Source organism: Amblyraja radiata, chromosome 19 (assembly GCF_010909765.2).
Source record: "Amblyraja radiata isolate CabotCenter1 chromosome 19, sAmbRad1.1.pri, whole genome shotgun sequence".
In the NCBI taxonomy this organism is placed as follows: Eukaryota; Metazoa; Chordata; class Chondrichthyes; order Rajiformes; family Rajidae; genus Amblyraja; species Amblyraja radiata.
Window position 1 is genome coordinate 492,358 of NC_045974.1, and position 13,716 is coordinate 506,073.

The 13,716-nt window shown below is 47.4% G+C and overlaps 1 protein-coding gene across 3 annotated transcripts in view; it reads left to right on the forward strand.

Moving 5' to 3' along the window:
- Window positions 1-13,716, forward strand: part of dock4 (dedicator of cytokinesis 4) — a 259,437-nt gene that overhangs the window by 188,362 nt on the left and 57,359 nt on the right. For all 3 annotated transcript variants that reach the window (XM_033037391.1, XM_033037392.1, XM_033037393.1), the window contains exons 33-35: window positions 11,676-11,702; window positions 11,913-12,008; window positions 12,398-12,458. In XM_033037391.1, the coding sequence (XP_032893282.1) occupies window positions 11,676-11,702; window positions 11,913-12,008; window positions 12,398-12,458 (184 nt within the window). The remainder of the gene's footprint in view (window positions 1-11,675; window positions 11,703-11,912; window positions 12,009-12,397; window positions 12,459-13,716) is intronic.

The following is a 13,716-nucleotide window of genomic DNA, read 5'->3' on the forward strand; positions in this document are numbered from 1 at the left end:
TGGAGACACTATCCATGTCTGGGCACGTCACCTGGGTCTGGGGAAATTGTCCACGTCTGGAGATGTGGCCCAGGACTGGGGACATTGTCCATGTCTGGAGATGTGGCCCAGGACTGGGGACATTGTCCATGTCTGGAGATGTGGCCCAGGACTGGGGACATTGTCTAAGTGCAGGCATTGGAGGTGAAATAAGGTCTTTTCAAGTCATATGGAAACCACAAGATCCAATGTCTTGCAGAGCTCTGTGCAATTGAAACTGTGCTGTCAGCTGTTATTCTTGGAGCTCAGCTATATATAACTCGGATCACATCTGTGGGTGCTGAGGAAGCACTGCTGAAGATTCCTCAGTTGCTAGCACCTGGCTCCATCAACGGGCATTTTAAGCTGATGTGGGAATTCTATTGAGCTGATGTCTGTTGCCATGGCTCTCCAGAATGGGAGAGAGACTGAGCTCCATTAAACCTGCCCGATAAAACTGCTGCCCATGAAGCAGTGGACCAGTTGTCTCCGGTCCTCCCAGTGCGGGTCTGACCACATTCAGCAAAGCAGCAAGAGAGATGGAGGTGTCTTCTCTACAGCACCCCAAAGTGGGGCCACATGGTGGGTGTCTCAACATGGCTCTCCCTGCGTTGTTATCAACATGTGCAGAAAGGGGGAGAGCACTGGTTTCTTTATCACTTTAGACATTGTGGGCCAAAGGGCCTGATCCTGTTTATCCGATCTATGCCTTGTTACAACATTCTGGTCGACCTCCTCTGCATCCTCTACGAGAGCATCGTGGACAAGGTGGACAGAACCTTATTTCCCAGGATGGAAATGTCAAAGACTTGAGGGCATAGCTTTGATGTGAGAGGTTGACAAGTATTTTTTCCCTCAAGATGTGCAGGCCATGTTTGTTTGCACACAGGGTGGTGTGGTCTGGAACAGAGGGTGGTGTGGTCTGGAACACATTAGCAGGGGTGGTGGTGGAGGCAGATGTTGAGATAGGCACGTGGGTATAGAGGGATATGGGACATGTATGGGCTGAGGAGATGAGGTTAATTTGGCATCATGTTGGGCATGGACATTGTGTTCCAAAGGACCTGTTCCTGGGCTGTGTTGTTCTATGGACGTACAAATGATTATTTAAATGATTCCAGATTCCACCCACCCCCACACGTCTTTGTGTTAACTATTCAGTGGCTTTGCTATTGAGTGTAATTTGGACTTTGAAAATAAGCAGGTGACATAAAACTTGTAAACAGTTTGGGGATGCATGAGAATAGGCTGCTGGAATGGGGCAGGCAAGTGGCAGGTGAGGTTTGATGGAGGGAATATGAGAAGATACACCCTGATAAAAGGAATAAGAAAGACAAACCGATTAGACTGCATTGTTCGACATGATTTTCCTGGGTGTTTAAATTCATCTATTGTTGAAAGAACGGTGAATGAAGCGTAGGTAATCCTGGGATTTGTCAAAAGAGGCATAATGTACAGAATTGGAAAAGTTGACCTGTATGAAACTCCTGTCAGCAGCAAGCAGAGTATTGTATAGAACGGGTGTCAAGGGTCATGCGTAGAAGGCAGGAAAATGGAATTAGGTGGCAGAGATCAGCCATGATTGAATGGCAGAGTAGACTCAATGGGCCAAATGGCCTAATTCTACTCCTATAACGTGAACTCTGTAAAATAAGTTTTGGAAAAGAAGTGAAGATCTGGGAAAAGGTGCAGAAAGGTTTTGCCAAAGGCTCCAGGAATTTCAACTAATGGTTTGTGGAGAAGTTGGCATTTGTCTCCTTGAAACAAAGTAAAATTGAGCGGACGTTGGTGAAGGTGTGGAAGATGCTGATGGATTATGACAGGGTAACTGGGGAAAAGATATTCACATTAACAAATTGTCCAACGACCAGGAAGCACAGATTCAGCCTGAAGAAGGCTCGACCCGGAACACCATCTATCCCTTCTCTCCACAGATGCTGCCTGTCCTGATAAGTTGCTCCAGCTTTTTGTGTCTATCTTTGGTGTAAACCAGCATCTGCAGTTCCTTCTGACACATCACAGATTTAAAAGGGAGAGGTGAGAGGAAAACCCTCCTGATGCAGAGATTTGCAGTGATCTGAAACTCATTGCTGTGTGGGAGGGGGGGGGACATGATTCTCCATGTGATGCTGTGATGAAGTTTGAACTGCCAAATGTCCTAGTATGCTGAAATTATTCCGTGATCTAATTTTCCCATTTGATGTTAGTAATGATTCCCCAACATCAGTGTTGAAGCGGCATTTCACTGAGATGTCAACATTTGCTACTTGACAGTTTTGTTTGAAGTCACTTCCAGACTTGGCATTTAATTCCAGATACATTCTTCAGTCTGGCAAACTGCAAATAGTGGGTTGCCACAGGGACCAGTGCTGGGCCTTAGATATCCACAACTTATATTAGTGAACCAGATGACAAGGGTTTGTTGCTGGAACAAATCTGGATGGGGAGGTGTTCTCGGCAGAAGATGCAGAGGTACATGAGCACGTTAATAAGACATAAGGTGGCTAAATACATGTGTCTAGTGGGGAGGTATGCAGTGTGGAACACAAGTTGCATGATGAGAAGTGAATGAAAGCTGGTATTGAGGGCGATCTCAGTGCTGGTGCAGGAGATACAGAGATTAGTGCAGTCCAGCGCTACTGGTGTAACCCATCTTGCATTAGTGTGATGTCTTGGATCCAGTAGGTTGATTGGTGGGACAAGGAGAGCTAGAGGAAGATTGGAATGAAGAAGGATGAGTGGATGTGGGAGATGCGGGAAGTTAGATCCCGCTCGTTAACCCGTTAATGCGCATTGTGGAGTCCAGAGACAAACTCCGTCCTGGGTTCACCATTGTGTGCGGGCTGAGAGAATCTATCCACACTCAGCCGAGACCTCGTGTGGGAACAACAAGCCAACTCTCTGTAACGTGGCAAATAAAAAGGGCAGTTGTCATGTTTTGTTTTTAACTTTGCTTTAATGTCCGACCTATTTAAATCTTTAATAGTGTGTTCATTTTTTAAGAATTGTTGAATGTCAAGCATTTACAAACATTTAATCTACTTTACTGCATAAATAGTTAGTCACGGCGAGTGAGTGGCTAACCAGTTAGGACGGGGATTACTCAGCAAGTAGTGCTGTTGCATTATAGGTCTGGTTGAGTCCTGACCTTGGGTGCTGTCCATGTGGAGTTTGCATGTTCGCCCAGGCTGTTCCCACAAGTGTGCTGGCAGCCTAATTGGATCCTGCGCCGTGGTTGTAGGTTCATGGCAAAATGAATGGAAACAATGTGAGGGAGATCAAGTCTCAGGGACATTTTGTACAAAACATTGGTGAGGCTGCACTTGCAGTATTGTGTAGCTCTGATCACCACACTAGAGGAAGATGTGGTTAAGTTGGAGAGGGTGCAGGATAAATCTGTCCTTGCCCTTGGCACGACCCTAACTCGTTTAATTTGGAAGCGCCGTGACCGACGTTTGCAGTGGCCTCTGCCGTCCGTTTGTCTTTTTATTTTTGTCCCGTTGAGTGTATAGTTTGTAGTGGTTTATATATTGTTTTTAACTGTGTATATGTGGGGGGCGGGGGGAGGGGGGGGGGGGGGGGGAGAACTTAAAAATCTCTTCCCTGTACGGGGGACTCGGCTTTTTCTCTGTCGGGTCTCTGTTGTTGTTGGGGCCTAGCACCGTGGAGCGGCCTCGAACCGAAACGACCTGGGGGCTCCAGTCACGGAGCCGGCGGACTCACCATCGTGGAGCTGGCTGGCTTCGGAGCGTGGAGAGCTGTGGTGGCGCGTGGCTGCGACCAGACTTCGGGGCTTCGGAGGCTCCAGCTGCAGCCCTGTGGACGGTGACATCGGGAGCTCGCGGGTCCCTGGTGGGAGACCGCTTTTCGGAGCTCCCGCAACGGCAACTTTTCCCGCCCGATTTGCAGGGTTGAAAACGACCCGGAGCGGGTCCTTACATCGCCCGGCGCGGCTTTAATGGCTGCGGGACATGCCAGCAGAAGCGCCCGCCGGGGGCTCCAACATCATGACACGGGCAGGGCCTTACATCGCCCGCTGGGGGCTTTAGCATCGGGAGAAGAATGGAGAGCAGGGGAGAGACAAGACTTTGCCCTCCATCACAGTGAGGAGGATGTTCGTGTGAACTGTGTTAATTGTGTGTCTTGTTAATTGGTTCTTCTTCTTGTTTGTCTGCAGAAACCACATTTTGTTTGAACTTCATTTGACAATGACAATAAAGTAAATTGTAATTGTAACTCGACACCAAGCTACCGTGGGCTTCCCACCCCTGAGGCTGCTGTACGTACATTGGCGTACACTATCATGGGTGGTTTACCTGGAACCACTGATGATATTGTACATTTAGTTCTTAAGTAAGTTAAGTAAATTAAGTCAGTTTAAGTTTATTGGCCAAGTATTCACATACAAGGAATTTGCCTTGGTGCTCCGCCCACAAGTAACAACATGACATACAGTGACAGTTACGAATGACTCAGAAAACACTAAACTTTAATAATAATAAAACATTAATGATAAAACACCATTGATCAAGCATGTGAACCAACAAAATACCAGATCAAAGGGAGGCTACAGATTTTTGGCTGGTGAGTAGAGCAATTACTCGTGGATAAAAACTGTTTCTATGTCTGGCTGTGGCAGCTTTGACAGTCCGGAGTCGCCTTCCAGAGGAAAGTGATTCAAAGAGTTTGTGGCCAGGGTGAGAGGGGTCAGAGATGATCTTACCTGCTCGCTTCCTGGCCCTTGCAGTGTACAGTTCATCAATGGAGGGAAGGTTGCAGCCAATAACCTTCTCAGCTGATCGAACGATTCGCTGCAGCCTCCAGGTGTCGTGCTTGGGGGCTGAGTCAAACCAGACCATGATGTAGAAGGTAAGAACAGACTCTATGATGGCCGTGTAGAATTGGACTATCATTGCCAGTGGCAGATTGTGCTTTCTCAGCTGCCACAGGAAGTACATCCTCTGTTGTGCCTTTTTGACTGTGGAGTTGATGGTAGCCCCCCACTTAAGGTCCTTGGAGATGATGGTTCCCAGGAACTTAAAAGACTCCACAGATGTGACTGTGGTGTTGTTGATGGTGAGTGGGGTGAGGGGAGGGGGAGCTCTCCTAAAGTCTACAATCAATTCCACTGTCTTAAGAACATTGAGCTCCAGGTTGTTGCGATGGCACCAGGACGCCAGCTGTGTCACTTCCTGTCTGTAGGCAGATTCCACCCCATCCTGGATCAGTCCAATCAGGGTTGTGTCGTCCGCAAACTTGAGAAGCTTGACAGAGGTGTCTGTGGAGGTGCAGTCGTTGGTGTAGAGAGAGTAGAGGAGAGGGGAGAGTACGCATCTTGCGGTGCTCCTATGCTGAGTGTTTGCGGGTCCGAGATGTGCTTTCCCAGCCTCACATGCTGCTTCCTGTCTGTCAGGAAGCTGGTGATCCACCGACAGAGGAGTTCAGGCACAGTCAACTCGGAAAGTTTGGAGTGTAGTAGCTCTGGCACAATGGCGTTGAATGCAGAGCTAAAATCAACAAACAGGATCCTCGCATAGGTCCCCTGGCGGTCTAGGTGCTGTAGGATGAAGTGCAGGCCCAGGTTGACTGCATCGTCCACAGATCTATTGGCCCGATATGCAAACTGCATAGGATCTAGCAGGGGGATTGTGATATTTTTCAGCTTGGCCAGCACAAGCCTTTCGAGTGTCTTCATGACTACAGAGATCAGTGCGACAGGCCTGTAGTCATTAAGACAAGTAATCCTTGGCTTTTTGGGTACAGGAACAATAGTGGAGACTTTGAAGCAGGCAGGGACAGTACATGTCTGCAGGGACTCGTTGAAAATGTCTGTGTATACCAGTGCCAGCTGTTTGGCACAGAGCTTAAGAGTAGAGGGGGAAACATTGTCAGGTCCTGGAGATTTCCGGCTTTTTTATCTTCTGTAAAGCCTCTCCACCTCCTCTATTTTTATTGTTGATATTGGATAAGTTATGTTGTGTAGCACAGAGGGTGTGGGTGATTGGGTGTGAAGTGGTGATTGGAGGGGGGGGTGGGTGTAGAAGGGCCCAGTCTTTGCAGACTGAGGTCAGGCTGTGAGTGGATGTGAAGTGTTGGTTGGGATGGGAAATGGTCCAGTCTTTTTGTACTGGAGTCTTGCCTTAAGTAGGTGTGAAGTGATGAATGGGAAGCAGGGTCCATTCTTTGTAGACTGGGGTCTAGCTGTGTTGGTTGGGGAGGGGGGGAGGGGGTACCAGGGTTACGTTTCTGATTTTCAAACCTGCAGTAGAACTCATTCAGGTCGTTGGTCAGCTGACGATTGTCCAAAGAGCGCGGGGGCTTTCCTCTTGTAGCTGGTAATTTCTTGCATGCCCTTCCAAATGGAGGAAGAGTTACTAGCTGAGAACTTGCTCCTCAACTCCTCAGAGTACCTTTCCTTGGCAGCTCTGATTCCTCTTCTCAGCTTGTACTTGGCCTGCCTGTAGAGGTCTGCATCCCCGCTCCTGTAGGCCTCCTCTTTAGACCGTCGGAGCTGTCTGAGTTCTGCAGTGAACCAGGGGCTTGTTATTGTTGAACCATGTCTGGGTCTTAGTTGGAATGCAACTGTCCTCGCAAAAGCTGACATATCAAGTCACAAGTCAAGTCACATTTATTTATATAGCACATTTAAAAAACAACTCTCGTTGGCCAAAGTGCTTTACATTTGTTATAAGAATAGCACAACAAAATAAACTACATACATATATACATGTAGCCCTCACTCAGAGGACGTCAGGAAAGGCTTTGGAGTATAGATAAGTCTTTAGTCTTGACTTAAAAGAGTCGATGGAGGGGGCAGTTCTGATACAATACAATACAATTCAATTTATTGTCATTTGGACCCCTTGAGGTCCAAACGAAATGTCGTTTCTGCAGCCATACATTACAAACAAATAGACCCAAGACACAACATAATTTACATAAACATCCATCACATTGCTGTGATGGAAGGCCAAAAAAACTTATCTCTCCACTGCACTCCCCCCCCGATGTCAGAGTCAAAGTCAAAGTCAAAGCCCCCGGCTGGCGATGGCAATTGTCCCGCGACCATTAAAACCACGCCGGGTGATGCAAGGTCGCACACCGGGTCTTGGTGTTAGAGCCCCCGGCGTGCGCTCGCAGAGTCCCGCAGCCATTCTAAGCCGCGCGGGGCGATGGTGTAAGGCCCCGCTCCAGGAGCTCTTCAACCCCGCAGCTCGGGCGGGAGAAGTCGCCGTTGCGGGAGCCCTGAAAAGCGGTCTCCCCCCAGGGACCCGCGGGCTCCCGGTGCCGCCCGCCAGACCCGCAGTTGCAGCCACCGAATCTCCGGGGGTCGGGTCGCAGCAGCGTCCACCACAGCTCCACCCGCTCTGGACTCGGCCAGCTCCGCGACGGTGAGGTGAGTAGTCGGCACCACAGCCCCCGGTCTTCCTGTTGGAGGCCGCTCCTCGTTGCAGCCCCAACGACAACGGAGACCCGACGAAGAAAAGGTCGGGTCTCCCGTGCAGGGAGAGATTTAAAAGTTACCCCCTCCCTCCCACCCCACCCCCACCCCCCCCACACAAATACCCCAACAAAAAATAACAAAAACTACATAAAAACATAGACATAAAATAATAAAAACGCAGACGGACTGCAGAGGCCGCTGCTGACGAAAGTCGCGCCGCCCACATGTTGGGAAGGGGATGCTGTTCCACAGTCTAGGGGCTGCAACCGCAAAGGCACGGTCGCCCCTGAGCTTATGCCTAGTCCGTGGGATATTCAGCAACCCCAAGTCGGCCAATTTGAGGGGCCTGGAGGTGGAGTGGTGGGTGAGAAGACTTTTGATGGAGGTGGGGGCAGGACAAGCCCATTGAGGGCTTTGTAGACATGGAGGAGGATCTTGAAGTTTATTCGGAACCGCACAGGGAGCCAGTGGAGAGAGGCCAGGATCGGGGTGATGTGGTCCCTTTTTCGGGTGCCCGTCAGGAGTCTCACTGCGGTGTTTTGGACCAGTTGCAGGCGGGACAGGGAAGATTGGCTCATGCCAGTGTAAAGAGAGTTGCAGTAATCTAGGCGGAAGGTGATGAATGTGTGGATGATCTTTTCCAGGTCATCAAACTGGAAGAATTGTTTTATTTTAGCTATCGCCCGAAGCTGAAAGAAGCTAGCTTTAACCACGGCATTGAATTGTTTGTCAAATTTCAGTGCTGAGTCAAATATCACGCCAAGGTTTTTGATGTGAGGTTTGAGTAGTGGGGTAAGGCTTCCAAGGCTGCCTGCTATCATTTTGATTGAGTCCGAGGGGCCGAGAAGGATGACCTCAGACTTACTCTCGTTTAGTTGGAGGAAGTTCTGGGCCATCCTACACTTTATATCCTCGAGGCAGTGGGTAAGGTTAAACAGATTTGATTGGTTTTTGGGCTTCAGGGGGAGATAGAGTTGGGTATCGTCTGCAAAGCAATGGAAGGAAATGCCGTGCCTTTCAATGACTTGGCCTAAGGGGAGCATATACAGGGAGAAGAGAATGGGGCCAAGGATGGAACCTTGTGGAACCCCACAGCAGAGATTAGCTGGGGAGGAGAATGAGTTGCCTATGTTAGTCGAGAAACTCCTACCTTTGAGGTAGGAGATGAACCAGCTCAGGGCAGTGCCATCAATACCAACCCCGTACTGGAGACGGTCAATTAGGACATATGATGATGCAGTGTCCATATACGCATCGAGGCTTGTGGTTGCTTCCCTGAACACATTCCAATCCGTGCAGTCAAAGCAGGATTGTAGGTACTCGATGCCCTCGCTTGTCCACCTTGTTCTGACCACGGGCTTAGTAGCTTTTAGTTTCTGCCTGTAGGTCGGAATAAGGTGAACTAGACAATGATCAGAGAGACCCAGACTGGCCCGGGGAACAGAGTGATATGTGTTCTTGATTGCCGTATAACAGTGATCGAGTGTTCTCTCCCCTGTGGTGGGGCAGGTAACATGAAGTCTGTATTTTGGAAGGTCACGGCTGAGATTAGCTTTGTTAAAGTCCCCAAAACAATGGAGTCCGGGGTAGTCACTCTCTCCCCTCATTACCTGGTCAGCGAGTTGCGTTTACGCCTCACGTACGCAGGCTTGGACGGGGAATGTAAACTCCAGCGAGAATAAAGGAGTTAAGTTCCCTCGGAGTGTAGAAGGGTTTGCAGTTTATAAAGATGAATTCTAGTTTGGGAGAACAGAAATTTGACACTACCGTGATGTCGCTGCAACAGTCCTGGTTGGTATAGAAGCATATTCCACCGCCTCTTGATTTCCCCGCTGCCTCCACTTCGCGACCCGCTCTGTGTAGTTGGAAGCCAGACAGTTGCAGCGCGCTGTCCAGGGTCGACTCACAAAGCCAGGTCTCGGTGAAACACAGGGCAGCGGCTCGAGAGAAGTCCTTGTTTGTCCGATGTAGGAGTTGCAGTTCGTCAACTTTGTTCTTGAGAGAACGTACGTTTGCCAGGAATATGCTCGGGAGTGGTGTGCGTGATCCTCATCACCGGAGTCGGGTGAGTGCTCCAGAGCGCTTCCCACGGGTCCTCCTCCGTCTCAAGACCTTGAACGCAGCCACAGCCCCGCCGACGAGTATATCCAAATAATCCAGCGAGTGAGAGAAATCCGGAATGATGTTTGGAGGTACCGTATATCCGATGTTAATGAGTACCTATCTCGTGAAAGTAATCTTTGTAGGGTTTTCACAGACGACACAAACGAACAAACACATACAAAACAGCAAGGAGCAATACACCATGGCCGCCATCGTCGGCGCCAGCAGTAGATACACTGCGGACAGATACACTGCGGGCAGATACACTGCGGGCAGATACACTGCGGGAGATACAATGCAAGCAGATACACTGCGGGAGATACAATGCAAGCAGATACACTGCAAGCAGATACAATGCAAGCAGATACACTGCGGCAGATACACTGCAGACAGATACACTGCGGGCAGATACACTGCGGCAGATACACTGCGGGCAGATACAATGCAAGCAGATACACTGCGGCAGATACACTGCGGCAGATACACTGCGGGCAGATACACTGCGGCAGATACACTGCGGGCAGATACAATGCAAGCAGATACACTGCGGGCAGATACAATGCAAGCAGATACACTGCAAGCAGCCACTGCGGGCAGATACACTGCGGACAGATACACTGAGGACAGATACACTGCGGACAGCTTCTTGTGTGTAATGTGCCTGTACAGCTGCAAAAAGTAAGAGTTTCATTGGTCTGGTCATGGGGCAGATGACCATTGCATACACTGGACTCTTGTGGTCAAGCGTTGGAGATACTCCAGCAGTCCTGGGACTGGCCTTCAACTACTGACCTCCACGTCAGACTTCCATTGGACCAGGCTGACATTCACCTTCATGCTTCAGATAGACACACAGTGCTGGAGTAACTCAGTGGGTCAGGCAGCATCTGTGGAGAACATGGATAGGTGACGTTTCACAGAGTGCTGGAGTAACTCAGCGGGTCAGGCAATATCTCTGGAGAAAAGGATTAGAAGACATTTCTGGGCAAGACTCTTCTTCAGACCCTGAAGGAGATGGTGCCTGAACTCTGACTGAATGGTTACAATCCCGTCTCCCTGTCACCAGCAGCTCAGCCAAACATGGGATTGGCCGTGAGCCAAACGTTGGGAAGGGTTGGATTCACCCCAGTGAATCTGTGGAATTCTTTGCCGCAGAAGGCTGTGGAGGCCGTCGGTGGATATTTTTAAGGCAGAGATCGATAGATTCTTGATTAGTACGGGTGTCAGAAGTTATGGGGAGAAGGCAGGAGAATGGGGTTGGGAGGGAGAGATAGATCAGCCATGATTGAATGGCGGTGTAGACTTGATGGGCCAAATGACCTTAATGCTCCTATCACATGACCTTTTAATGCTTTAACCCTTTTCATACCTCGTTCTTCCTGAGTGAGCAAGTAATAAATATCACTAAATGGAGGAATGTGATCAGTTTTTCTAAAAAAACGACAAAAATAATTTATGCAAAGTTTCTTCATTAATCTGTACATCACCCTCTTTAATATTAAAGTAGATTAAATTTGGCAAAAGCTCTATTTGGAAAATATACCAGAAAGCAAGTTTTAAAAAGCACATTTTCATTAATTTACAGACTCGCTACATTGCCACATATTAACAGTTAGAAAGGGTATGTAAGGTCTTACATAATGCCCAACATTACGTATTTCTAATGAGATGAAAATGTGCTATTTAAAACATTGAGCCGAATGATAAAACAAAATGGACTGTTTCTTTCAAATACTGTGCCGTTTGTGTCACAAGCTGTTTAAAAGTATGTTTGTCTTCAGTTAAAATAATTCCTAACATTGATTCCTTAGCAGTTGCTGCTTTGTCATTTGGTGGAATTGTATGTAATGAATGGTTAAAGTAAACCATTATGTCAGCTGTGTGAGAATGGTATATTCCTGCTGCATATTTACTTTTCCCATAGCAATTATGCTAATTTAACCTTTTTTTTAAAAAGCGAGCCAGTTATAATGGCAAAATAAGCAAAGATGCTTGTAACCATGACAACATACTTTTGACGCAGACTGGTGCTGAGGCGAATCTGTCCGTGTTGTTTCTTTCGTGGATAATGTACAAATTCATTTGTTTTGCCAATGCTTCCTGGATCTAGAATACCACTTTTTGGGCCGTACCCTAGGTAAGACATTGCTATCATCATTTTTGTGCTGGTTTCATTGTGATGCAGTGTAACTTGTGAGATACAAATTAACTGGTGTAACCCATTACTGGAATGGTTATTACTGTGTAATGTCAGCCTCGGAGAGATGAGAAGCAGGACTCGCAGGAAGGCTGCATTTGTTCCTGATAAACCAGGTCAGAACACTGACACATTCCTCTCTATCTGCAGCCTGCTGAAAAAAATCGAGAGAGAAACCTGGCGAGAAAGTGGTATTTCTCTGGTAGCGACTGTCACTCGCCTAATGGAAAGGTTGCTGGATTACAGGTGAGAGAGATGCAGGCGGCAGCTTCACTTTCCACTGCAGGCTGAATACTGCAGAGTGTCAATTGTGCTCTCAATTAATTTTTAAGCAACAATTTTGTGGTAACTGTTTTGTGTATTGACAGTAATGTAAGAGAGCTGAGAGCTGTACAGTTATGACTATTTCATCTGTACCTAGCAGATATATGTCTCGTGGTTCCTTGCAGTGTTTTATAAATACCAGTGTGCAGTTAGGGAAACATATTTGACACTTTCTTGTTTAAGTGTCAAGTGTTCCAGATACATATTTGTTTAGCGAGCATGAAGCAATCTTCCCTTACGGTCTACATGTCCTTTTAAACATGTAGGAGTTGCAGCAATGTGAATAATCTGTGACTGTTTTCCTTTTGCAGAGACTGCATGAAAGTGGCGGAGGTAGATGGCAAAAAGATTGGCTGCACAGTTAGTCTGTTGGTCAGTATCTTTTTAATTCCTCCGTTCAGTCCCGAATAAACACATTTTGAGTGTAGTGTCTGTCCACCGACATTCCTGAATGCTGCAGGAACGTCGGACTTTAGAATCTATTTCCAGCTTCGTGAAGCAGTCTGATTTTCTTGAGAGTATCAACACAGTGAGATGTAATGTGGGTTGTAAATCAGGAAAGGATTGAAGGTCTGTTGACAGCAGCATTGTAATGGGAGGCTCGCAAGCTGCGTCCTGGTGGTTTAGCACCATGTAGGTATTGATGTTGACCATGCCGTGTGTACAGGAGGAATCCTGCCCATCACAGTGATGTGGATCCAGTGGAAATAAGGCGGAATAATGCAGGAATTAAGAGTGTTTTTCATAGCACTTGAATGCCCATAATGCCCAACTGAGATAATGAGGCAGCGTTGCTTGCTCGGGAGATGTGAGTCATCTTCCAGTCAATCAGCTTGGTGCGCTGTTCTCAAATGGAGACCCATGAAGGCTTTAAACTCTGGCTTCCTTTGGTCGAAAGCCCAGCGTTTAATGTTGATTTTCAACCAGCCGGATATCCCACCTCCAGAGTGGATGGTGCCGACCAGGTGGGGAATAAAGGTGTTGGCTTTTGGTTAGATGACAGCCACAAAAACAGAATGGCAGGAAAATGCTACTCAATTCAACTGATGGTTTTTTAATTGAAAAGTGGCTCTTAAATTTTTTGAATACAATAATAACATGAAAAAGAATGTCTTAATATTAAGATTGTTTTATTTTTTGCATTTTGAGATTCTCAAGCTATTTGAATCCTCCATTTTGGAGAGAGTGGCATTTTGGGCCAGCAAGGAGAAGCTTGCGATAACTGCAGTAGGGGCAAGGATTCATGTGCAAGGCTTGTATAGGCCAACACATCCTAGCTGATGAGTTAACCTTCTCTTTACTTAATCCATTGTGATGCTGTTGGCCCAATGTACACGAATAACCTCCCAAAGCTTTGCATCTCCTCATGGTGAGATCATCTGAAATGACATTAGAAAATGATTATAATCTGGATTTATGAAAGGCTTTATTCATCTCAGATATAAAAGGAGTCAATGGTGACTTTTAGTGTGGAACTACTATCCACCTCTTTGGTGACCCTCACACTATCCTTGATCGGACTTTGCTGGCTTTACTTTGCACTAAACATTATTCTCTTATCATGTATCTGTACACTGTAAATGGATCAATTGTAATCATGTATTGTCTTTCCGCTGACTGGTTAGCACGC